The sequence below is a fragment of the Vipera ursinii genome (assembly GCF_947247035.1).
Source record: "Vipera ursinii genome assembly, chromosome: 2".
Taxonomy (NCBI): Eukaryota; Metazoa; Chordata; class Lepidosauria; order Squamata; family Viperidae; genus Vipera; species Vipera ursinii.
Genome location: NC_139513.1, coordinates 294015813 through 294040485, shown reverse-complemented (window position 1 = coordinate 294040485; position 24673 = coordinate 294015813). Strand labels below are relative to the sequence as shown.

General features: G+C 44.6%; 1 protein-coding gene across 3 annotated transcripts in view; it reads left to right on the top strand.

Annotated features, from left to right (window-relative positions):
- MYO5B (myosin VB) overlaps window positions 1-24673 on the top strand; it is a 161438-nt gene that overhangs the window by 51188 nt on the left and 85577 nt on the right. For all 3 annotated transcript variants that reach the window (XM_083355614.1, XM_083355615.1, XM_083355613.1), the window contains exons 8-13: window positions 3445-3526; window positions 6580-6720; window positions 8490-8612; window positions 10034-10117; window positions 15967-16119; window positions 17814-17911. In XM_083355614.1, coding sequence (XP_083211740.1) covers window positions 3445-3526; window positions 6580-6720; window positions 8490-8612; window positions 10034-10117; window positions 15967-16119; window positions 17814-17911 — 681 coding nt within the window. The remainder of the gene's footprint in view (window positions 1-3444; window positions 3527-6579; window positions 6721-8489; window positions 8613-10033; window positions 10118-15966; window positions 16120-17813; window positions 17912-24673) is intronic.

The window sequence follows — 24673 nt, the reverse complement described above, 5'->3', positions numbered from 1 at the left end:
GGGACTGCTCTAGCCCCCTCTGCGTGCAGGAGAAAGGGCCTGTCATGCCTGCAGGGTCAGAAGCACGTGGGGGCACCAGTTCACGCAGTCAGTGAAAATCAGCATGGTAGCAGCAGATGTGACTGCTGCAGAAAGATGGATGCCCCACTTTAGAAGAAGGGGACCGATAGTCTCTTACGTAAGTTGGAAACGAGAATGAGGCACAAAAACATTTGTCTATTGTTTTAAATGTAGATTTTGAACTTGGAAACACCACATGTTACTATAATTCTCTGGCTTAAACCTATGGCTTTAATAAAGTTTATTGATCAGGAGTTCTTACGATTACTATGAGTCCCGCTTGTTGCTTGATAGATGAAGCAGGAAAGTTCTGGAGGACATGATAAAACCAACCGATGCATTAAGCCCGCTACTGTCGCCCCTGGGCAAGAAAGCTAGGTGCCTCCGGATTGGTCTTCATCAGATTTATGGAACAGGGAAGAGGGTAAGCTACATAACGTTGGAGATAAGTACCTCATTCATAGTAAGGATGTTACAGCGAGGCCTCTTCGATGCATCCTCATCCTCTTCTTGATGATGGAGGGGAGAGATTTCATATATGCACAGGAACTAAGCACCAGATCCACGGAAGCCCAGATGGACCACGTTAGATAGGAGTCAAGATGCAGACCACGGCAAAGAGGCCTCAGGGACCACTGCGGTACATAGTGGCGGGCTGTAAGCTGCAGGCAGACATAGCGGCATCAGGTGACGGCAACATCAGGAAGAAGGAGAAGCTGGAGAAGTACCAGAGGCTGAAAGAGGAACGTGAACGAACGTGGATGCTGAAGGCCAAAGCGTTGCAGCCGGGACTCCTGAGTTGGGCTCGGATGGGTCCCAGGAACGACGTCAGAGCAGCTAAGATACCGTGCAGGATCTTCGAACCCCCGGGACTTGGTAGAGGGCCCGAGCGGGAGGAAGACGAGACCATTCCTAGGGCATTTTTCTGATGTTTAGAAACTGCCCGTCTTCCCCAAAGAGCAACTCTGGGCAGCCCTCCGGCGGCAGCTGTTTTAAAGGAGCGCAGCGGTTCAGCGATTAAAGTTGCTGAGCTTGTCAAGGGGAAAGCTGACCGCTCAGGTTTGAGGCCCGAGTGCCGTGCAGTGAAGTGAACTCCCGTTACCTGCCCAGCTCTTGCAAACCTAGGGGTTTGAAAGCATGCGAAGGCAAGTAGATAAACAGGCACCACTTTGGTGAGAAGGTAACGACGTTCCCTGTACAGTCACGCCAGCCACACGAGCACGCGGGTGTCCTTGGACGGCACTGGCTCCCTCGGCTAAGAAACGGAGATGAGCACCACACCCTGGGCTCAGACACAGTTGGGTGCCTGTTCCTGGGCATGGAGAATGCCGTTCCGTGGTGTATCCTCGTAGAGCAGAGGCCCCCAACCTTCTGGGCACCAGGGACCACCGGTTCCGTGGGGAGAGGTTTTTCCAAGGACCGCAGGGTGTGTGGTTTTGTGTGCTGCCTGCATCCGCGGATGGGGCTTGGCTTGTTTCTGCGGACCGGTTGCTGGCGTGCCGTGGCCCGGTACCGGTCCAGTGGCCTTTGTTGTAGAGCATTCCCCTTTCCCTTCTCTATCAGCATGGCTTACAGACCTTTGTAGCTGCCGCTGGACAGGAAGAGAGTTTGCGTTTTGTTTGCTGAGATCTGGATTCAAGGGCACAGTGTGATTCAGATGAGTGAATTTGGGAAGAGTTAAGCCGGGATCTCTGGGTGTTTCGGTGTTTGATTTCATACAGCAGTGGGAAGCAGTTGAGCCCCCGCTTTATTTGACAATAGCTAGGAATCAGACCCGTTAAAGCGAAGCCCAAATCAAAGTCGTAGTTGAAAAGAATGCAAGGCGAGGGTATTAAACTGTATCTCGAGAAAGACATTTTGTTAATCGATTTTAAAACAGGAGGTTGGATTTCCATTACAGCAACATGCTTAAAAACCATAAAATGTAATGGCATTATCTTAAGCTTTCATTTTTCTTGGTTGGTTTCAGTTAAGCTGTTACACTTGACAACAGAGGAGTACTTAATCTGAAAAAAATGAAAGTTTTAAGGGAAGGTGCCTGTATATTAATGTAGAGTTACGTGTGGATCTCCTTAAAATGACAGTGCTGAACTATTTTAAGCCCTTTGTCTGTAGGGCCTAATGAAAGCGGTCTGGCAATGACGTTTTCATCGTCTGATCATCTTTCTTAGTTGAACAGAAAGAATCTCATTTTTTTCCTTTTGATTCTTCTACATTTCTTTTGTATCCAGAAGTATTATTCCTCTATAGATCTTGCTCAGGATTTTCTCAGACCAAAAATAATAAACTATTCAAACTTGTCTCATAAAATATTTTAATGGTGTTGTACAGCTGTCTTCAAATGTTCTCTCTCTCTCTCCCTACCTAGGAAAAAGTCTGTCTGCTTCTATCTATCTATCTTTTTTAAAAAAAAAAATCCCATTTATATCCCGCCCTTCTCCGAAGACTCAGGATGGCTTACAATCTAAAACACAAATCAATGTGCTTAGCAATAGCCTTCATTCTATGTATATGCCTGCTTATTAGGGCTTTCACACACACCCCAAGCGGCATTATTACAAAGTCAGCTTATTGCCCCCAACAATCTAGGTCCTCATTTTACCTACCTGGGAAGGATGGAAGGCTGAGTCAACCTTGAGCCTGGTGGGACTCAAAGCTGCACTAATTGCAGGCAGCTGGTGTTACTTAAGGAGGCATTAGCCCACTACTCCACCAAGGCTCTTCTGTCTATCTATCTATCTATCTATCTATCTATCTATCTATCTATCTATCTATCTATCTATCTATCTATCTATCTTATCATCTATCTAACCTAAAATCTATACACACAAAAAAATTTAATTTGGGGAAAAAAGTAAAATGCTGCTCAATTAAGAATCTGCTGCATTCTAAGATTGGACTTCATACAGTAAAAAAAACATTAGAATGTTGAGAAGCACTTAAAATGGATTCTGTTGTAGTGTCATTGTGAGAAATTTAAAATTGTGGTTCCTGTGACCCAAGGACTCGGTCAGTGTTCTAGCCATCCAAATGTGGAATTAACATGGATTCTAGGAGAGGATTAGCAATGGGACTGCTAGAGATGTTAGCCTAAATGTTTCTTCCACAATATAATGTTCTCCAACTATGTTGGAATTACAGATCCAGAATTGCGTCCTGTGACAGCTGTCTGTGCATCTGTAAGATTCTGGATTGGGAAAACTAAGTTAAGGTCTCACTGATACTTCCAGACTGGAAACTTCATTTTAATAACTCTCTCAAATTAGATTCCCAGGGTGATTTATAAAAATAGTACAATAATTAATCTGTAAATATTAATGATTTCCCCCCCCCCAGAAACTATTCTTTGAAGCCTTTGTCTAAGAACATTCTTTTGTTTTGCAGGTTTGAAACCTTTGAATTTAATAGCTTTGAACAGTTCTGCATCAATTACGCCAATGAAAAATTACAGCAGCAATTCAATTCGGTAATTCAATTTTTTTAGTATCTTTGGGGTGGGCCAAAGAATACAAAGATATCCAAAATATTCTGTACCTTAAAATGTTTTAGGAATGCAATAAATGGGCAAGATATACGAATAATTTTGGGGGGCTAATACGTTCATGAGGTTTATCTGCTAAACCATTCTATTTGCATTACATAGAACTGCTGTTAAAAAGCAAATACATTTTTGATGAGTTCTGTTTACTGGATGGAAATTATGTGAGTTCCCACTGTGAAAATGTGTTGATTTGCAACAGAACCCAAAGTGTCTCAGCAGAAATACTTTTAAATAATATTTCAGATTAGGAACCCTACTGTATTTGCCGGCGGATAACACCCAGGGGGAGGGCCTTCTCAGTGGGGGCGCCTGCCCTTTGGAACCAGCTGCCCGTAGAGCTCAGGACCGCCCCTGGCCTTCGCTCATTCCGCCGGGACCTGAAGACCTGGCTCTTTGAGCTCTCTGGCCTGGACTGAGAGTATTAATTGGGGTTTTAATTGGATTTTAATTGGGGTTTTATATTTATTCAAGGTCTAAATGGAATTATTTTAACTGTTCTTAATTTTTGTAATCGTTGTATTGTTATTTTAAAAAACCTTGTGAACCGCCCTGAGTCCTACGGGAGAAGGGCGGTATATAAGTCTAATAAAGATAAAGATATTTGTGCTATATAACTATATACTAATTTTTATGAGCAAGCTAGGTATTTTCTTTCAGCGTAATTCTTGAAAGTCCCTCAGCTTCTGCAGTAAATAAACAAACAGCATTGGAGGACCCAGAAAAAGGAAATTAAACTTTCCTTCAATTTAAGAACGGCAGATTTCTGAAAGTTGCTTCCCAATGCCTCCTCTCTTTTTTAAAAACACCCACAATCCTTAGCCCTACGTTCCCAGTTACTTAGAGGCTGTGTCCTGCGTGTCATCACAATATTTAGCTGATTCCATCCTCCAAAGTGTTATAACTTTTATCTCCCCTGTGGCTTTTTCAATAATTTCCAGGGTTATTTAAAAAAACAAACAAACAAAAAAACCTCTAATGATTTTCTGTTTTATTTTGCTCATTTTGCTTTCTATTGATTTTGCCCATATTAATTAAAAAGTTCCTAAAGGCAATTTTTCATAGCAACACAGTGTACCGGATTGACAGGGAGGGTGAAATATTTATTTGAAGATATTCATAAGTCTTTCTGAAAATTCTGTTTTCTGCTGCTTGTTTTCTTAATAGCCTAATACATTATGTTTTTAGATACTTACAAGTGATTCATATTACAGCAACTGCAATTCAGCTATTACTTGTGCATGATTTCAAATCGTTAATATCCCTGTCCTTTTATATAAAGTAGTTTTTATGCATGAGTTTGATTTGTGTGTGTGTGTGTGTGTGTGTGTGTGTGTGTGTGTGTATTTACACAAATATGAGCTGTCACTGTTGTGACTACTGCCTGTCGATGGCCTTCGGTTAGGCTGAAACAGGAAATAAAGATTTGTCCCATGTTTGGGGCCTAGCAATGTAATTTAAATAGTTAACAAGCATTTAACACATATCTCCCTTGCTTCTCAGCTAACAAAGTGAGATAGAGCTTGTGGCCCAGAGGTAAAAATAACTGCCTAATGTGCAATCAGCCCAGGTTCGAATCTCAGAAGGGTATGGCTGACTAATGAAAACAAGTTTGAAATGCATATCAGTCTCCCTTTAATTCTTTGTTAGCAATCTAAAAAAATTTACATATATATATATGGAACTGCTTGCCAACCGAAATCCGGATGGCCCCCGACCTCCGCACCTTCCGGCGCGACTTAAAAACTTACCTGTTCCACCAGTCCGGCCTGGCCTGATAGCTCTAGTTGGGGTCCCAGTTTGTTTTTACTATTGTTTTTTCACTATTGTTCAATCTGTATACCTACCTTACTCTGTACACCGCCCCGAGTCCCTCGGGAGAAGGGCGGTTTATAAAAATAAATAAATAAATAAATAAATAAATAAATAAATAAATAAATAAATAAATGTGTGTGTGTGTGTGTGTGTGTGTGTGTATGTATATATATATATATATTTACTGCAATAGAATATATGATCCCTGATCTCTGAAATTGAACATGATTCTATATTAAATGTCAACCCAGATCTCAGTTACAGTTGTCACTGGGCAACCAACTCTAATAATAGTAAGATTTAAGGTGAAATCATCTGTTTTGGATATGGCTTCTTTTACTTCCTCAGTTTTTGTGGGAATCTCCCTAAAATGAAGAAACTTTGTTTGTATAGTTAAGTTTAAAAAACTTTTTTCAGGCTGTAGTGTTTAAATTATGGGATACCTATAGTTATGCAATTGTCGCATGCTTCTAAAAGGACTGGTGGTCAACCAAAAGTGTTCTTGCAGCCTTAGAGAATAGTAGATTTGCTGCTCTGAGATGCATAAATGGCTCGGAATATCATTTTATTTTCTTGAATTCAGTCCTTCTAGCTGTTTATTGCCTGTAGTATAAATAACTTTTAATGTGCAAAAGATTATAAATGCCAAAAGAAAGTATAGGAATCTTTTTTTTAGAAAAGATTAAATCCGGAGAACGAACAACAGACGATAGCCAGTGTGTTCAGCTACTTGGGCTTCAGTGATTATAGGAAGTCCTCGACTTATAAGCCCAGATTGAGCCCAAAGACAGTTGTTGCGTTTTGCCCACTTTAAACCTTTCTTGCCGCAGTTGTTAAGCGAATCGCTGCGGCTGTTAAGTTAGTAATACGGTTGTTAAGTGAATCTGGCTTCCCCATTGGCTTTGCGTGTCAGAAGGTTGCAAAAGGTGATCACATGACCCCGGGGATGCTGCAACCGTCATAAATATGAGTCAGTTGCCAAGTATTTTGAGTTTTGATCAGGTGACCACAGTGGAGTGCAAAAAAATGGTCCCAGGCCTCTTTTCCCAGTGCCATTGAAACTTTGAATGGTCACCGAACGAATGTTCATAAATCAAGGATTTGGGGTTTATTGAAGTAGCCTTTCCAGACAACAGCTAAAGGTTTGCTGTCTTTCTCTGCCACAGCATGTCTTTAAATTGGAACAAGATGAGTACATGAAGGAGCAAATTCCTTGGACCCTCATTGATTTTTATGACAATCAGCCGTGCATAGACCTTATAGAAGCCAAGCTGGGCATCTTGGACTTGCTGGATGAAGAATGCAAGGTAAAAAAAATCCCCCAAACTTATTAATGTCCAGTGTTTATAGTAAGACGATGTCCTCAGGAAGTATTGCGCTAACATCTCATGAGCTTTTTGACGAAAACACAGTTTGCAAGAAAACAAGTCAGTAAATGGGTAAACAGGTTGACTATTTCCAAAGAACCTGGGTCAGTTCAAAGTCAGTTGATGGTTTTGCTAATTTCAAGTAAACCCGCTGATATCAGTAGAACTTAATTGTTGCTAAATTTGCCTCCAGCTTGCTGTCTACAATCAGCAACCGTGTTCCTTCTCTGAACAAGGTGGGACTCTCTGTGTTTTAACAAGAGATACACAGAACATGGAACATAGAATAATAGAGAGTGAAGGCACCTTGGAGGTCTTCTACTCCAGCCCCCTGCTCAGGCAGGAAATCCTATATCATTTCAGACAAATGAGTGTCCAGTCTCTTCTTAAAAGCCTCCAGTGATGGAGCGCCCACAGCTTCTGAAGGCAAGGCTGTTCCGCTGGTTGATTGTTCTCACCGATAGGAAGTTTCTCCTCAGTTCCAGGTTGCTTCTCTCCTTGGTTAGTTTCCATCCGTTGCTTCTTCTCCTGCCTTCGGGCGCTTTGGAGAATAGCTTGACTGCCTCTTCTTTGGGGCAGCCCCTGAGATACTGGAAGGCTGCCATGTCTCCCATCTGTTCTTATTTATTTATTTATTTATTTATTTATTTATTTATTTATTTATTTATTTATTTATTTATTTATTTATTTAAATCCCATTTATATCCCGCCCTTCTCCGAAGACTCAGGGCGGCTTACAATCTAAAGCACAAATCAATGTGCTTAGCAATAGCCTTCATTCTATGTATATGCCTGCTTATTAGGGCTTTCGCCCGCCCCCCCAGCGGTATTATTACAAAGTCAGCTTAATTGCCCCCAACAATCTGGGTCCTCATTTTACCTCCCTCGGAAGGATGGAAGGCTGAGTCAACCTTGAGCCTGGTGGGATGCGAACCTGCACTAATTGCAGGCAGCTGGTGTTACTTAAGGAGGCATTAGCCCACTGCTCCACCAAGGATCCTTAGGTAGATGCCAGAGAGTTTTTATTGCATGTCAAGCTCTAAAGTATCTCCTTCATAGAAATTTATGAAGGTCCCGTTCCGTTTGGTCTCTCAGTTTTTCCCCACCTGGAGCATAACCTGTGAAGGAAAAAAAAAAAGAATTGTTGAACAATGTCTTTTTATTATCTTGGAGATAGTGAGCTTAAAGGCTAAGACATTACATTGAGTTGACTGCGAAACGGATGTTTGCTGCACCTCTTTGTTTCAGCTCTGGATTGTTTGCTCTTTCAAATCTGGAAAAGTTCCTGCCGTTCACGGTGAAAGTTGGTCCGGCTTAGTTTGGGGGGAGAAAAGGTTCAGCCTGAAAACTCCATTAATTTCTGCACAAATGTTTCTTTACTGTTTTCTTACACAAAAACAATATGAAAGTGTCAAGGGAAAGAACCGTTATGACGAGTAAATAAGCACTTAAGAGCTGTGAATGTTTTGTTTATTTTTAAGCCATTGATAATCTGGACAATAAAAATCTGGACCGCATCACTTAGCAACAGAGGCTCCAATAAGCACAACTTAGAGGTGCTCCAGATGGAGATAGTTGCGTTAGGTAATCCCATTGTTTTGTAGTGGAAATGCAGGTTCCCATTTAGAACAGTACATTCAGAATAATGATTTACTGTAAGTCTGAGCATTTTGCAGTGATTGCCTTTTCCTTCTTTTCTTTTAAAACAGGTCCCTAAAGGGACAGACGAGAACTGGGCTCAGAAACTCTATGATCGCCACGGAAGCAGCCAACATTTCCAGAAGCCTCGCATGTCGAACACGGCATTCATTGTTGTGCACTTTGCAGATAAGGTAGTGACAACAGAAAGACTTGAGAGGGTGTGGTACAGGTCCAGCCTTTCTCCCTAATTGTGCTAACATCTCCCTTTGGTCTGGGGAGCCCTTGTGTGTTGGTTGCCTGTACTACCTAGAATAGCAATAGTACTTAAACTTACATCCTGCCCCGTAGCTCCTTACAGCACTATCTGGGTGGTTTACAGTGTAAAAGCATTATTCACATATTGCCCCCGACAATCTGGGTCCTCATTTTACCGCCCTTGGCAGGACGGAAGGCTGAGTCAGCCTTGTGCCCCGTCAGCATCGAACTCCAGACTGTGGGCAGAGTTTGCCTGCAATAGCCCATTCTAACCACTGAGACACCGGGGCTCCTGGCAGCTGCTATTTATTCACTTTCCTTTCACCTTTGAAATCTAAAGACAGGGAAAAAAAATCAGGGTACTTACCGATGAATTGAAAATTGGAATTTAGAGTGAGATTGAAAAAGAGTTTTAGATCCCCTCTTCTTTGCATCTCATTGCGTAGTACTGAGAGTCACGGTGATAAAGTGTTGGATTTGAAAGACAGAAGTGGTACGTATGCACTTTCCCTCATTCTCTTTTATGTTGTTAATAGCAGCTGCTAAACAAACCGTTTCTCAGAAGCGGGGTATAATTCCCATGGGTCAGGAGGCAAAAGTTGATACTCAGCAAACAGGGGCCTGCAACCTTGACAACGTTAAGACTTGTGGACTTCAGCTCCCAGAAGTCCTCAGCTAGCATAGCTGAAGTCCACCAAGTCTTAACGTTCTCAAGGTTGCAGGCCCCTGTCAACCAAGAAGGCTTGGTCTGAACTCTCAACTCTGAGGTTACCCTGGTGCTTTTAAGTAGCCACGGTTTCTTCCCTCCTTTGACTAGGTTGTGGCTCTTGAAGAGTACAGCTGCCAGTTTTCTCAGAGTTCCCAGTGAGCTTAGATGACAGACTGCGCCCAGTGTCTCTTACAGTGGAGGGCAAATCATCCTCATTCATAGCATCAGCCCCTCTGTGCAAAAGGCCAGAGATTTCCCCCAGTGGAAAAAAAATGGTTCTACCCATCCTCCAGCCATATTAATACTTTTAACCAGGTTAAAAGCCAGTCTGTTATTAATAAGCACCTAGTTTTGATAATTGCAGAACACAACAGATACGCTAAACTAGTCTTTTGTGCATCTGAGTATATACACAGTTCAGTTTGAATTAATGTAGAAACTGAGATCCAAATATTTTAGCATTCTGTAATATATTCTGGTTTTAGGCTGCCTCATTTTAAAAAAGATTATTTTGAAAAGAAAACTATAGGGACATATTGTCCATATTACTTAAGAGTATCTTAATTTGTTTGATAAGATTTGTACTTACAATTTTAATTTTTTCTTTTTCTTCTCCTACCCAAACTCTGGTTCTGGAATCTTTTCTAGGTGGAATATTATTGTGAGGGCTTTTTGGAAAAAAACAGAGATACAGTCCACGAAGAACAGATCAATATTCTGAACGCCAGCAAGGTAAAGTTACCCATGGGAAAAATAGATTGGATTGTCGTATTCGGGCATTATATGTTATTTATGGCTGAAGTTCCTTCTCCTTTCATTTTGGATGGCTCCGTTCTGGTTAATTTGTGCAGAACAACATCTTGGCTGGTAGCGTGAGGTCCAAGCTAATGGACAATATTGAGATCTAGTTTATGGCAAGTTTACACTGTGAGATCACAGTGCAAAAAGCAAGGTGTATCTCAAGAAAACCACGGGAGATGAATTAATCTTCCGGATTTCTTTAAAACCTTGAGGGGACATATTGGTACGAAGTTAGTTTCTTCTTTATTGGGACCTTGTCAATTTTCTATGTAGGATGTTTTCTGTCTAAATAACAACAACAACAACAACAACAACAACAACAACAAAGTTGGAAGGGACCTTGGAGGTCATCTAGTCCAACCCCCTGCTCAGGCAGGAAACACTATACCATTTCAGACAAACGGCTGTCCAGTCTCTTCTTAAAAACTTCCAGTGTTGGAGCATTCACCGCTTCTGGAGGCAGGTGGTTCCACTGGTTAATTGTTCTGACTGTCAGGAAGTTTCTCCTTAGTTCCAGGTTGCTTCTCTCCTTGGTTAGTTTCCATCCGTCGCTGCTGCTTCTCCTGCCTTCAGGGGCTTTGGAGAAAGTGATTGATTGACTGGTCTAACCCTGTTATGATATATAATATATACTGTATAGGTAGGCATTGACTTATGGCAGGTTGTTTAATGGCCATTCAAAGTTAAAACAGGCTCCCCCAAAAGGTACTTATGGCCCAGTTTTGAAGTTCCAAGGACACACAAACATACACACACACCCCTCTGTAGTTATGCGACCACATTTTCGGTGCTCAGCAACTATTTAGAACTATTTGCAGCATCCTGTGATCACATAACTAGGATTCATGACGTTTTCACCAAAACCTGACGTTTACTTCCAGTTTTCAGCAGAACTGGCCCATACCAAGCAATTTGCTTGTTTAACAAATGCCTACTCACTTAACGAATGATTTGCTTAATGACTGCTGCAAAAAAAAGCTCATGAAACTGGGTTGGTCACCTGATGACCTGCTTTATGGTCATCAGGGCCTACAACCTTGATAGGCAGGCTCCATTTCAGTCATAAGTCGAGGACTTCCCATAAAAGTGAGTATCTGAGCTCCAACAGTTTTGTTTTAAGCTCTACCTTTTCCAGCCTGCCTCCCTCAGTTCCACTTGGAGTGCCTGAAGAGGGTCATAACCAGAGAAATAAACATGGCAGCTTGCTAGACCATCAGTCAAAACTTCTTCTGCATTACTTCATGACTCAAGGGTGAAGTGATGAAAATGGAAACCATTCCCTTGGAAATGTCTCTGGAGATTCTCAGTCCTGCAGGTCCTAGCAGCCCGTTTGCGCAGGTGTGTGGGTGGTAGCGGCCCGTTTGCACATGTGTGCAGGCGCCACTGCCGTCACCGTGCACGCACCTGTTTTGCGCATGTGTGCATGCACATTTCCCTGTTCCTCCCTTGCCCTCCGAACCGTCAACCCTTGAAAGGCTGGGGACCACTCTTCTATCCCACCTGCCAGTAACCTGCCGTTTCCAGTCTGGAGCAAACAGTGCAGTTGTGCTGGCAATGTTATTAATGCCTTTAGAATCTTATTCCTTAATAAGCTTTTCATTAGACTTAAATACAGATAGTCCTCAACTGAAGTCCGCAATTGAGCCCAACATTTCTGTTGCTAGGCAAGGCAGGTGTTAAGTGAGTCTTGCTGCATTTTATGACTTTTTTGCCACAGTTGTTAAGCGAATCACCACAGTTATTAAGTGAATCCTGTGGTCATTAAGCAAGTCTGGCTTCCCTCATGGACTTTGCTTGTCGGAACCAGCCGGGAGGGTTGTAACTGTTGATCCCGTGACCCCGGGGACAGTGCAGCTGCCAGAGGTACAGACTGGTTGCCGAGCACCTGAGTTGGATCACGCGAAGAACATGGAGGTGGTGCAAACAGTCGATGGGTGCCCGTCCTAAGTCACTTTTTTCAGTGCCGTTGTAACTTTGAATGTTCACCAAACGAATAACTATAAGTCGAGGCTTACCTGTATGCCTTCGTGCTGTGCATTCATGTATGCTACATACAGAACTGCGGAACTTAGCAATTCTTTACGCATTAACACCGAATGCCCGGAGGAGCCACAGGCTGCTTCCCTGCTGAAAATAGATTTCCTTAAAGGGTAGTCCAGTTTATTTTTATTGGACACTCCGTAGAGGAGAGTGCTTGCTTCTCTTCCTTTCGACAGGATTTTTTTCTTAATGGCCTGGGCTTGGCTTTTACCGGGAGAATCTGATAAAAATTCCTGTAAGAAGGATGGGAAAATCAGCTTCTGTTGGGGAGGAGGCGGCTGCGTTCATAAGCCGCTTCCTTGAAAGGGCTTCGGATACAGACTGGGCTGCCCGGAGGAGATAACACCATTTCAATGGCAGGTTAATTTTAGGCCATTGTCAGAGTCAAGTGCGCCCGGAACGGAGGGCGCAGAGAAAGAACAGGCTATAAAAAGAGTCAAACAAGGAACACAAAAGGGAGTTTGCTATTTTGAGCAAGGTGGTCCTTGGCTTAGACACCCCGCAGACGGGGTGGGGGTGGGGGGCTTCTCTCCTGGCTGGATTTCTTTTGTATTGTGGACCATAAGGACTAGCGTAATCCTAAAGGCCCTCACAGAAAGTGAAAGCCCTCAGGCTTGAGCGTGAGAAAGTGAAATGGGTTGGAAACGGTTCATACTTGGATGGGATTATAAAATGGAAGTCAGAATATTCATGCCACCCGGGGGCCATCTTGTGAGGCAAGAAGTACGGACAAGGCCGCTGGAGGAATTCTCTTCTCCCCGGAAAATAAATTTTTCAGAGCCGCTCGTCGTTCTGCCTGAGAACTGGTGCTAAAAATGTCGAACAATTTCTCTGCCTGGCGCCATTTAAAATTATGAATGCTGATTCGTCACAACAGGCATATTCAAGCCCTCTGCTGGGTTGGAAAATCGGGGTTTGAGTCTTGCCTGCTATAACTTATTTGTGGATTTCTTGGAAGCGTTTGGCTCAGAGCGCCTGGGGTGTGGGGTGAGATGGAAACCTTTGGGGTGATCTCAGTGTATGATCTGCTAGAGGGCTGGCCCCCTTCTGACCCACAGCCATTCTGCCCATCTGTTGGGCCCTTTCACCACTCATCCTCATCAGCCCTGGGCAATTCTGGCCAAGACTGTTGGCCACATACAGTACATCACACATCAGATAGTCCTTGACTTGTGAACATTTGCTTAGTGACTGGAATTACAGTGGTGCTGAAAAATGTGACTTACGGCCAGTCCTCGCCCTTTTGACTGCGGTGGTGTCCCAGGGTCCTGTTGTTGCCAGTTGTCTAGGCAGATGCTCGGTTCCCCCAGGCGACACTTGTCCCGAAGGGGCTTTTTCAGGAGGCAACCAGACTTTCTTCCTTTTCTTTGAAGACCTTTCGCTTCTCGTCCAAGAAGCTTCTTCAGGTTCTGACTGGATGGTGGGGAAGGGCAGGACAGACAGATGATCGTTTGCGTCCTTTAAGGGAGTCGTTGAGGACACCTGGAGGTTTTCCTGTGTCCTCAGGGTCACCTGAGTGGGGCAAATGGGCGTGGAGCCTCCTTGGCTGCAGGATGGTTTTTTCCCCTCTTGAAGAGGGGGGGCCCAGGCTGACGGGGATGAGTTTTGTGTTGTCTGCATCTCAAACTGAAGCACAAATGGTTCCCGGAGTCCGCAATGTTTTCTGGAAATCCCTTCGTGCTCCCGCACCCTCCGAAGGGCGTCCATCCCAAAGTGCAGGGCGCAGTGTCGATGGAGGTGCTCCGTCGTCCAGGTCACGGGTGCTTTTTCCGGAGGCAGCTGGACTTCCTTCGTATCGCCACTTAGTACATTCCCAGGGGGCTTCCGAAAAGCAAAGTCAGCGGGGGAAGCGAGATTCGCTTAACGGCTATAGTGATCCACTTAATGATCGGAACAAAATGGTTGTGAAATCAAGCGCAACTCACTTATCGCCCACATTACTTAAGAGTGGAATTTCTGCTCCCAGTTGTGGTCGTAAGTGAAGGACCGGCTATAAATTGGTTATTGTGGAGCTCTGCTGTGTACATCTGAAAAGGCGGGTTCTGGAAAAAGCACCTGGGATCTTTATGGTCCTAATCCAAGAATTAAAGGGATAGCGGACGGAGAATTTCCCTCGAGAATGAAGCGAGCGATGTTCCGGAAGGTGTTAGAAGAACAAAAGCTGGCTGGAGGCAGGAGATGGACAAAGGGACTTTCTTGGCAGCTGATAGTAAAATAAAATTTGCCGTTGTGAAGCAGATAAAACAGTGGTGCGTGTCAAGTCAGAAAACCTCTCTGTGCAGACAGATTGTTTCTCCAAGACGCTTTTGGCAAACATGGAAGCAGAATTGAGCTAATCAATCTGGGGAAGCACCAGATGACAAATTGTGGTCTTGTCCTAATGAAAACAGTTGTGAGAAGCGCTGCTTCTTGTTAGTCTAGCAAACAACTGGGGCAGGCCTGTTAAAGGGTGGAGCCCACTTTGGGTGCCTGTGAACGTTCTCAGAAGCAGAAATCCGACCTGAACGAAAATTAGTGAAGCAAGTTAGGTAGGGTTTTGGTGTTTTTTTTTAAAAAAAGGGGGACTGTTATAGGAATAGGCAAGGCCTAGTACGAAACTCACTATACATCCTACCAGGAGGAGAATGCAACAACGTGTGCCTTGTGCATACATGTGGGGAAGAAAATCAGAAGGAAGCAACCTCAGATGAGGGGAAAGAGCAGAGAGGTTCAGTAACAAAGAAGGAACAGAGTAAATTCTCAACACTACACCAGGGCGGTTCAATCTTGGCAACTTTAAGACCTGAGGTCCATAGGTCTTAAAGTTGCCAAACGTGGGATGCCGCATACAGTTCTGGTCACCACAGTACAGACAAAATGCCGAGACCGTAGAAAGGGTGTAGAGAAAACCAACAAAAATAACAAGGGGTCTGAAGTCTGATACATACGGAGAATAGCTGAGGGAGCCAGGTACGTGGACTCTGCTGAGGAGAAGGATTGGGGTGGGGGTGGGGGTACACGATAGCTATCTTCCGGTACTTGAGGGGCTCTGACAGAGAAGAGGGGAGCGACTTGTTCTCCAAAGCATCGAAGAAGAGGGTAAGATGTAATTGGTGGAAGCTTGTACTGAAGAGAGAGGTAAGGAGAAATTTTCTGACAATGAGAACAATTAATCAATGAAATAGCTTGCCTCCTGGGGTTGTGGATGCTCCGTCACTGGAGGTTTTCAAAAACAGTCTGGACAACCACTTGACCGGGATGATATAAGGTCTCCTGCCTTGAGCAGGGGGTTGGACTAGAAGATCTCCAAGGTCCCTTCCAGTCCTTTGATTGTACGGTATCTTCTATGACTTACCCATCCTTACATACTGAGCAGACGGAAGCAGCGTCGGAAAGAGAACTAGGTTAATCTTTTATTTGTGAGCTTCCTAAACCGATGTGGAGATGTCAGTTAGAATGCTGGTTAGATGGGCCCAGTCCTGCTCCAACAGACCGGTTCTCTCAACCTTCCCCTCGGCCTGCTGTCAAGAGATCATAAATGACAACACAAACAATAGCAAGCAATGCAACGAGGCACCCCATTTTGTTTAGTGTTTGGAATACACAAAGCTGGTTCGGTTTCACTAACGCCGATACCGCCGGTATTTGGTGTGGATTTCACCTTCTTCCATTGAAGAGTGTATATATTTCTTTTCCAAGAAATTATGCTTTGTTGCTTGATCGCCGAAGCGAGATAACGAGTTTTCACTTCTTCTTTCCAGGACCCAGCAATGGTGGAGTTGTTCCATGACGAAAAGGACCCTGCTCCAGCTGCTCCTTCTGGGAAAAAAACGTCTTCCAAAATCAATATCCGCTCTGCCCGTCCAGCTGTGAAAGCAGCCAATAAAGAGCATAAGAAAACTGTGGGGCACCAGGTACAAAGCAGCCTTTTTTCACCTCCGTTGGCTTGTTTTCCTCCTAGGATGATTTGCTCCTGGCCCCTCCAAGCTATTATGTTATCAATGAATAATTGCCAGGGCTCTAGAGGGACTGAAATCAAGACTGCCCCGTAGGAAGGAAGAAGAAGAAAGTGCTAAAATGAATATATTATATCTTTCTCCCAATCACCGTTTTGGGGAGAGGTTCCAACCACACAGATCCCGTTCGCCTGCAGAACCACCCGAGGGCTCATTCCGAGTTGAAGAGGCTTCCCATGTTTCCCCGAGGACTTTGGGAGAGAACACGGCCGTTGCTTCTTCCTTGAAATACTGTACAGAGGTAGTCCTCAACTCACAACGGTTCATTTCGTGACCGTTCAAAGTTACGACGTCACTGGAAAAAGGGACTTAGGACCATTTTTCACACTTAACGATCATTGCAGCATCCCCAGGGTCACATGATCAAAATTCAGACAGTTGGCAACTGACTCACATTTATGACGGTCGCAGTGTCCCAGGGTCACGTGATCCCCTTTTGCGACCGTCTGACAACCAAAGTCAAGGGAGAAACTTAACAACTGCAGTGACTCACTTAACAACTGTGGCAAGAAAAGTCGTAAAATGGGGCAAAACTCACTTAGCAAATGTCTCGTTTTGTAATAGAAATCTCGGGCTGAATTGCGGTCGTGAGCCGAGGACTCCGTCTGTTGCGATTTTTCCCTCATTTCCCAGCCTCAAAATCAGAAGGAGAAGAAACATTTCTATGGAAGGCTGAGTTTACCACTTTAGTGAGGTTTTAAGGAAGCCAAGATCTCCAGTAAAGGAGCCACTGACCTTCCAAAATACGGGCCAGTTCCTGGCATCTGGAATCTGGAGATTGACAGGGAGAGAGGAGACAAATGGGAAGAGGAGCAGAACGCCTCCATAACTGATTCATTCATTGCTTTGATGGTAGTTTCGGTCTAGTCTAGCGTTTCTCAACCTTAGCAAATGTACGATTTGTGGACTTCAGTTCCCAGAATTCCCCAGCCTGCACCAATCACTAGAGGTTTTTAAGAAGAGACTGGACAACCATTTGCCTGGAATGGTATAGCCCAGAGTTAGGCAACCTGGGCTCCTTCATGACTGGTGGACTTCAACTCCCAGAATTCCTGAGCCAGCATGGGGGAATCTATGGCCCCTTCATGACTCGTGGACTTCAACTCCCAGAATTCCTGATCCAGCATGGGGGAAACTATGGCCCCTTCATGACTGGTGGACTTCAACTCCCAGAATTCCTGAGCCAGAATGGCTCAGCTTGGAAACCTCTCCCCTTCCCCTTAGCGTGGCTGGCTCAGGAATTCTGGGAGTTGAAGTCCACCAGTCCTAAAAGAGCCAAGGTTGCCTACCCCTGGTATAGGGCCTCCTGCTTGAGCAGGGGGTTGGACTAGAAGATCTCCAAGGTCCCTCCCAACTCTGTTATTCTGTAGTTCTGCATTTGTCCTCGAAATTCTTAATTTCCCCTTTGATAAGTGTATTTATATATTATTAAATTTATACGCTGCCCGTCTCACTATCCAGAGCAGCTCTGGCCAGCTTACAGTGCAATAATGTAAGTTGCTTGGCCATTTCATCCGTGTTTACCTGAAAAACGAGCCTTGTCGCATTCCTCCGCTTCGTGCAAAGTTACTATGTTTTTCCCCCTCTTTCAGTTCCGTAATTCATTGCACCTGTTGATGGAGACCCTGAACGCCACCACCCCCCATTATGTTCGGTGCATCAAGCCCAACGATGAGAAGCTGCCTTTCAGGTGAGGATTGCTCTCTGAGGAGACCAGGGATTCTGTGGCTTGCCGGAAGAGGAGGGGCAAAGAGGCTGCGACACGTTGGCCACAAATGCAGTCAGTCCTTGACTCACGGCAGTTCGTTTAGTGACCGCTCAAAGCTACAACAGCACTGAAAAAAGTGACCGTTTTTCACACCTACGACCATTACAGCATCTCCCTGGTCACGTGATCAGAACTCAGATGCTTGGCGATTGACTCAGATATATGACGGTCGCAGTGTCCCGTGGTGTGTGTGTGTGTCACGTGATCCCCTTTTGCGACCTTCTGACAAGCAAAGTCCACGGGGGAAGCCAGATTCGCTTAACAACCGTGTTATTAACTTAGCAATTGCAGAGATTCACTTAACAGCTGTGACTTGAAAGGTTGTAAAATGGGGCAAAACTCAACTTAACAGCTCACCTAGCAACGTGAATTGTGGTCCTGTTTGAGGACTGCCTGCACGTTTTTCCTAAGGAGGGAGGGGGGGAGGGTGTGGCAGCTTGGCCGGGGGCTCTGCCTTTCTCAGAAGAGATGCTTCCAGGAGTCGCAGAGAGGTCGTAACATGGGACAAAACTCACTTAACAACTGTATCACTCAACCACGGAAATTTTGGGCTCAATGGCGCCCGTGAGTCGCGGAGTGCCTGTTCTGATTGGGCACCTTAAAGAATCCTTCGCTGTCGTTGCAGAACACCCTGGGCTGGGATGGCCAAGAACTCTGTGAATTTATGCAAGATGCCAAAATTAGCCACTTTTAGCTTTAGTATATTTATTTGTCTCGGCCACTGATGCAGCTGCTTATCTCACAGCAGCGATTCTGGGAAACACTTGCCGCTTAGTATGTTTTGTCAACCGTGTTATAATTACAAGCCCAAGAAAGTGCTTTAAAGCGCTTTTTGTCCACCTTGGCAAGTCTGAGGTGTGTGGATGTCACTTCCAAGAATCCCCCAGGTAGCTGTTGTGTTTGGTTCCGGCTTAGTTGCATAACGACTCTGTTCGTTGTGCTGTGCCGACCCACATAGTTGTAGTTTATTCAGCAGATAGCAGTACCTAACCAGCCTTGATTTGATAGCTAGCCGTGTTCAGTTCTTGCTAAATTTGGATCCGAGACCACCTCAGCCATGGGCTCAGCTTGGACGTTGGAAAAAGTGCCTGGAAAGCACATCCAGGGACTTTGTTCACCTTCCAAGTTGGACCCACAGCTCAGCTGGTCTCGGATCCACTTTTTTCAGTGCCATTGTAACTTCAAACTGTCACTAAAGAAATGGTTATAAGTTGAGGACTGCCCGTAGTGCGTTTCCTCCTTCACTTCCCGTCCTCAGGATCACAGTAAGGAAAACGTTTATGTTGAATGTTGAGTTTAACCACTTGTGCGAAAGTTTTGGGAAGGAAAGATCTGAAGCAGCAGCAATGAAACGGTCACCGAGTAGCATTTAGTTAGTCCTCGACTTACAGCTCCTTGTTGAGTGACTGTTCAGACTTACAATGGCACTAAAAAGTGTGAACCGTTGTTCACATTTACAAGCATTGCCGCGTCCCCCAGGCAGCGCCATGTGATCAAAAATCAGACACTTGGCAACTCTCTCGTATTTATGATGGTCGCAGTGATCCGGGATCGTGGGTGATCCCTTTTTGCAACCTTCTGACAAGCAAAGTCAACAGAGGAGCCAGACTGACTTTATAACTGTGTTACTAACTTAACCACTGTAACATTTAACAACTGTGTCAAGCAAGGTCGTAAAATGGGACAAAATAATTTAACAGCTGCCTCGCTTATCTACAGAAATTTTGGGCTTAATTGTGGTTGTAAGTCAAGTACTACCTGTGTAGTAGCAAAAGGTTAGTAGCGTTACCTTTAGGAGAAATTTAGCAGAAATGAGACAGGGAGTCTTCTTAGCTGACGCAGCAGCAAAAATTCACTGGCTGCATATTTTACTTAATCACAATGATCGGATGTCCCAAAGGTGCTTTTTTCAGGAGGCCACTGGACTTTCTTGTTTTTCTTTGAAGACATTTCACTTCTCATCCAAGGAGCTTCTTCAGCTCTGACTGAGGAATGGGGGAATGGAAGGATTCATACTCCTTGCAGCCAGTTGGTCGTTTGCCTTCTTTTAGAGAGTCGTTGAAGCTACCCGGAGGCTTATCTGTGTCTTCAGGTCTCCTGGGTGGTGCAAATGGGTGTGGAGCTCCCTTGGAGCTGCTGAAAGGACGGTGTTGTAGACTGGAGATAGACCACGTTGTATCCCTCTGCCTCTGTTGAGAGAGGGCTGTTCAATTGTGGCCTAGATGGCCTCTTTGACCCTCTTTCAAACCAGCGGTCCTCTCTCTCCCAAACGTGGACTTTGCTGTCTTCAAAGGAGAGCGGTCTTGGTCTTTGAAAGGCAGATGCTGACTCTGGTCCTGACGGGCTCGTTCTCCTGTGTTGTGCCAGGCGTTTGAGAAGTGGTTGTTTAGTTTCCCCAATGCACAGATCAGCACGTGGCTCACTGCATTGTATTGCGTGTACCACGTTGCTCAGTTTGTGCCTGGGCGTTTTATCCTTGGGTGGACAAGTGTGTCCTTGGCTTTAAAGTGTGCACGTGTGTTGTGTTGTCTGAAGAAAAGAAAAACAAGGAAGTCCAGTTGCCTCTTGAAAAAGCGCCACGATCTGCATGGCTGAGAATCTCCGTAGACGCAACGATTGGATCTTAACGTTTCTATGTGTTTTATTTATTTATTTATTTATTGATGGGATTTGTATCCCGCCCTATCTCCCGAAGGACTCAGGGCGGCTAACAACAAAACATATAATAGGTACATAAATCAAGATAAAATGAAATTGAGAACATCAGTGCAATAAAAAATTAGAGAATTTAAAAATGAATTAAAAATACTAAATATAAATTAATTAAAATGCCTGTCAGTCTAGGTCAGCCGGGTGGAACAGGTGTGTTTTGAGGCCGCGGCGAAAGGATTGGAGGTTTTGGGCCATCCGAAGCTCAGGGGGGAGCTGATTCCATAGGGTTGGCGCTCCCACAGAGAAGGCCCTCCCCCTGGTGGTCACCAGCCGACATTGCCTAGCTGACGGTACCCTGAGGAGGCCTTCTCTGTGTGAGCGTACTGGACGATGGGAATTTGTTCCCGGCAGCAGATGGTCCTGCAAGTATCCCGGACCTAAGCCATGTAGGGCTTTAAAGGTAAGTACCAGCACCTTAAATCTCACCCGGAGGGCAACTGGTAGCCAATGCAGCTCACGCAGGAGGGGTGTAATATGGGAGTATCGGGGAGCTCCCATCACAACCCGTGCAGCTGAAGCCTCCGGGTGGTCTTCAAGGGCAGCCCCATGTAGAGAGCATTACAGTAATCAATATGGGAGGTAACGAGTGCGTGGGTGACTGTACGTAGGGCATCTCGGTCCAAAAAGGGGCGCAATTGGTATATAAGACGAATCTGTGCAAATGCCCCCCTAGCCACGGTTCCAATGTGATCTTCAAAACTGAGTCATGAATCTAGGAGGACGCCCAGTTTTAGGAACTTCTCCTTACTAAATCATAGATAAATCTTCCTTTCTTTCCAGTCACTCTCTGATTTAAATAGATTGTTGCAAAGGATGCTAATATCATTCAACATGCAACATGTGTTACGTCTTATGGTATCATCACTCAGTATTCAGTTTCTTAATTAAGTCGGATTAGAGGATGTCAGTTCTATAATCAGATGTTGTCCTGGGATTCACTGTTGCAGGAAGTTTATTCCATTAGCTTTTCTGAATTCTCAGATCTAAAAGTAATATAATAATTTGGGTGTTTCAGTGACCTATCCCTGAAAAAAAAAGTAGAACAGGCTTGTATTGATTATCAGTGACAGACTGCTTAGCCACATCCATTAGGAACTATTTCTGGATCATCCCTTTGGATATACATGTTCTGTGCTCCAAAATAATGAGTGCATGTGTGATCCCTGCAGATACAGGTAGTCCTTGAATTACGACTGGTAGCTTAGTGACCATTCAAAGTTCTGATGGGTCTGCCTTGGAGCTACTTACAACCTGGAGTCAAAAGTCCAACAGTTGAGCTTCCCTTCTCAGTCACATGATCGGACCTAGGATGCTCAGCAAGATGGCCGCATTAACAGCCATTTGCAGCATCCTGCGATGACATGACTGTGTTTTACAACAGGTGACCATACTACAAAAAAGATGTTGAGACCCTAGAACAGGGGTCTTCAAACTTGGCCCTTTTATGACTTTTGGACTTCAACTCCCAGAATTCCTTAGTCAGCGTGCCTGGCTGAGGAATTCTGGGAGATGAAGTCCACAGGTCATAAAAGGGCCAAGTTTGAAGACCCCTGCTCTAGAAAGAGTGCAGAAAAGAGCAACGAAATTGATCAGGGGGCTGGAGTCTAAAACATACAAAGAACAGTTGCAAGAATTGGGGATGTCTAGTTTAATGAAGAGAAGAACGAGGGGGGACATGATAGCAGTCTTCCAGTATCTCAGGGGCTGCCCCAAAGAAGAGGGGGTCATGCTATTCTCCAAAGCGCCCGAAGGCAGGACAAGAAGCAACGGATGGAAACTCATCAAGGAGAGAAGCAACCTAGAACTAAGGAGAAGCTTCCTGACAGTTAGAACAATTAACCAGTGGAACCACCTGCCTCCAGAAGCGGTGAATTCTCCAACACTGGAAGTTTTTAAGAAGAGACTGGACAGCCATTTGTCTGGAATGGCACAGGGTCTCTTGCTTGAGCAGTGGGTTGGACTTGAAGACCTCCAAGGTCCCTTCCTTTATTCTGTTATTCTATTTCACTGATAACTGGCATTTTTGGTTTTCAGTAAAACTGCGCCCATCTTGAACTATGAACTCGCTTAATGACGACAGCATTTACTTAATGGCCAAAACGCTTGTAAAATAAAGTTGGTCACTTGACTGATTCATTTTACAACCACAATGGACAGGCTCCCGTATGATCGTATATTCAAAAGCTCCAAAAAGCATGGATGAATTTCTTTGTCCCCTCAGACTGGAAGAGTCACCACTCCTTGAGGTTTAAACCATAATTTGAGTGAAAACCTCTCAGGTCTACTTCGCGACAGAGAAGAATCAATAGGCAGCTGCCTAATGAAAAAAATGTTCACGCTCCTAAGTATCCTATTAAATCTCTCTTGATTCAAGAAAGCAAGTACAAGTTCTGGACCAGGATGATGTATTAGTCCCTACTTTCATTTTTAAGAAGCCAAGAAAAAGGATCCAATCTGGATCGGTCCCTGGGACCAGAGGTTTAGTCTTCCGAGCTTTGGGACTCGGGCTGGAGTCCGGAAGACTAAACCTCTGGTGCCGGTGACTGACCCAGATTGGATCCTGCCACCTTCTCCTGGGACCCGCGTATTGGCCTTCCCTCGCCAGAAGAAGGGCATGAAAGCGCGGCCCTGGAAAGAAGCACGCAGGCCCTCTGGCACAGCTTAAGTAATCCCTTGTTCTGTGCTGGAAACCAAGAGAGTTCCCCACACAGGTTGGATTTCAGCATTGCTTGAAGCTCTCTAGCAAATAAAAATAAAAAAAGTAAAGGAGCCTTGAAGGCAATTGATTTAATTGTCAAAATGCTTGATTATCAACCTAGGTCAGCCCACCGGATGTCATCCGATCTGATCCTGTTCTTTAGGGCACTGAGGAATTAATCTTTGTCCTCTTCTACCTGATGTCCCTTCACAGATTTTGAAGGGAGCCTTTCAATTTTCTTGTCTCACATGGTGCCATTTCCCAGTCCCCGTTTACGATGGCTATAGCTGACAAAACCCGATACCCTTGGCTCCCAGTAAAACATGTTCCTGGACAATTGCTTTTGTGTTTCTTTAACAAAGCTGTATAAAAAAATACAATTGCTGTGTTCCGTATGTGCAGAGGCCGATGTACTTTCAAAGCGACGGCAGCATCGCAGAATCGGCCTCTTTGGCTCAATTGCTTTGGGAAGCTGCGTAGTGACAGGTGCTCACTCACGGGAAAATTGCTGAGTTGTTATTTACGCCGTTGAACCAGTGACACACCTGAACAGACACGCGGATATCTGGAATAATGCATTACACGTTTGCTCTTGAGTATTTACGTTTTTGATGCATTCCCGAAAATTTGGCACATCCTGTGGGTGGCAAGTTTCATTTACCTTGTTTTCTTTTTATTGACTTCCATTTTAAAGGGCACTAGCTAGAATCAAATCTGACGCTTTGTTTATTTGTGTCAGAAGCATCACAGTTAAAATAAGGCATACTATACGACAGCGGTCCCCAATCTTTCTGTCTGTGCGGACCAGTGGCGGGAGGAAGATGGTTTGTGCAAATGAAGCTTTGCACACTCACTCGCCGCTTGCACGGCCCAGTTCCCAACATGCCGCAAATTGGTATACCAGTCTGCGTACCGGGGGTTGGAGACCCCTGCTGTACAACATAAAATTTAAAATAAAAAATACAATATTAAATTATGTACAAGTTAAACAGACCTTGCCCAGAAACTAGCACCATTAATTGTGTTTTTCTCACGGCCATGTCATGCGTCAGGTGTGCATTGATCAGGAAACAAAGGACAGGTATACACATATGTGTTGTTGTCTGCGTGTCACCACAATCACAAACCTGATGAAGAAACTATTCAGGAATGTTTCAAGGAACAGGCAAAGAGGAAGGAGAAACTTTCCATTCTGATTAGCCTTTTGTGGAAAGGTGAACTAGAAATTAGAAATTCCAAAAAGGAGCCACTAATTAACCACCAGTATAAACCAA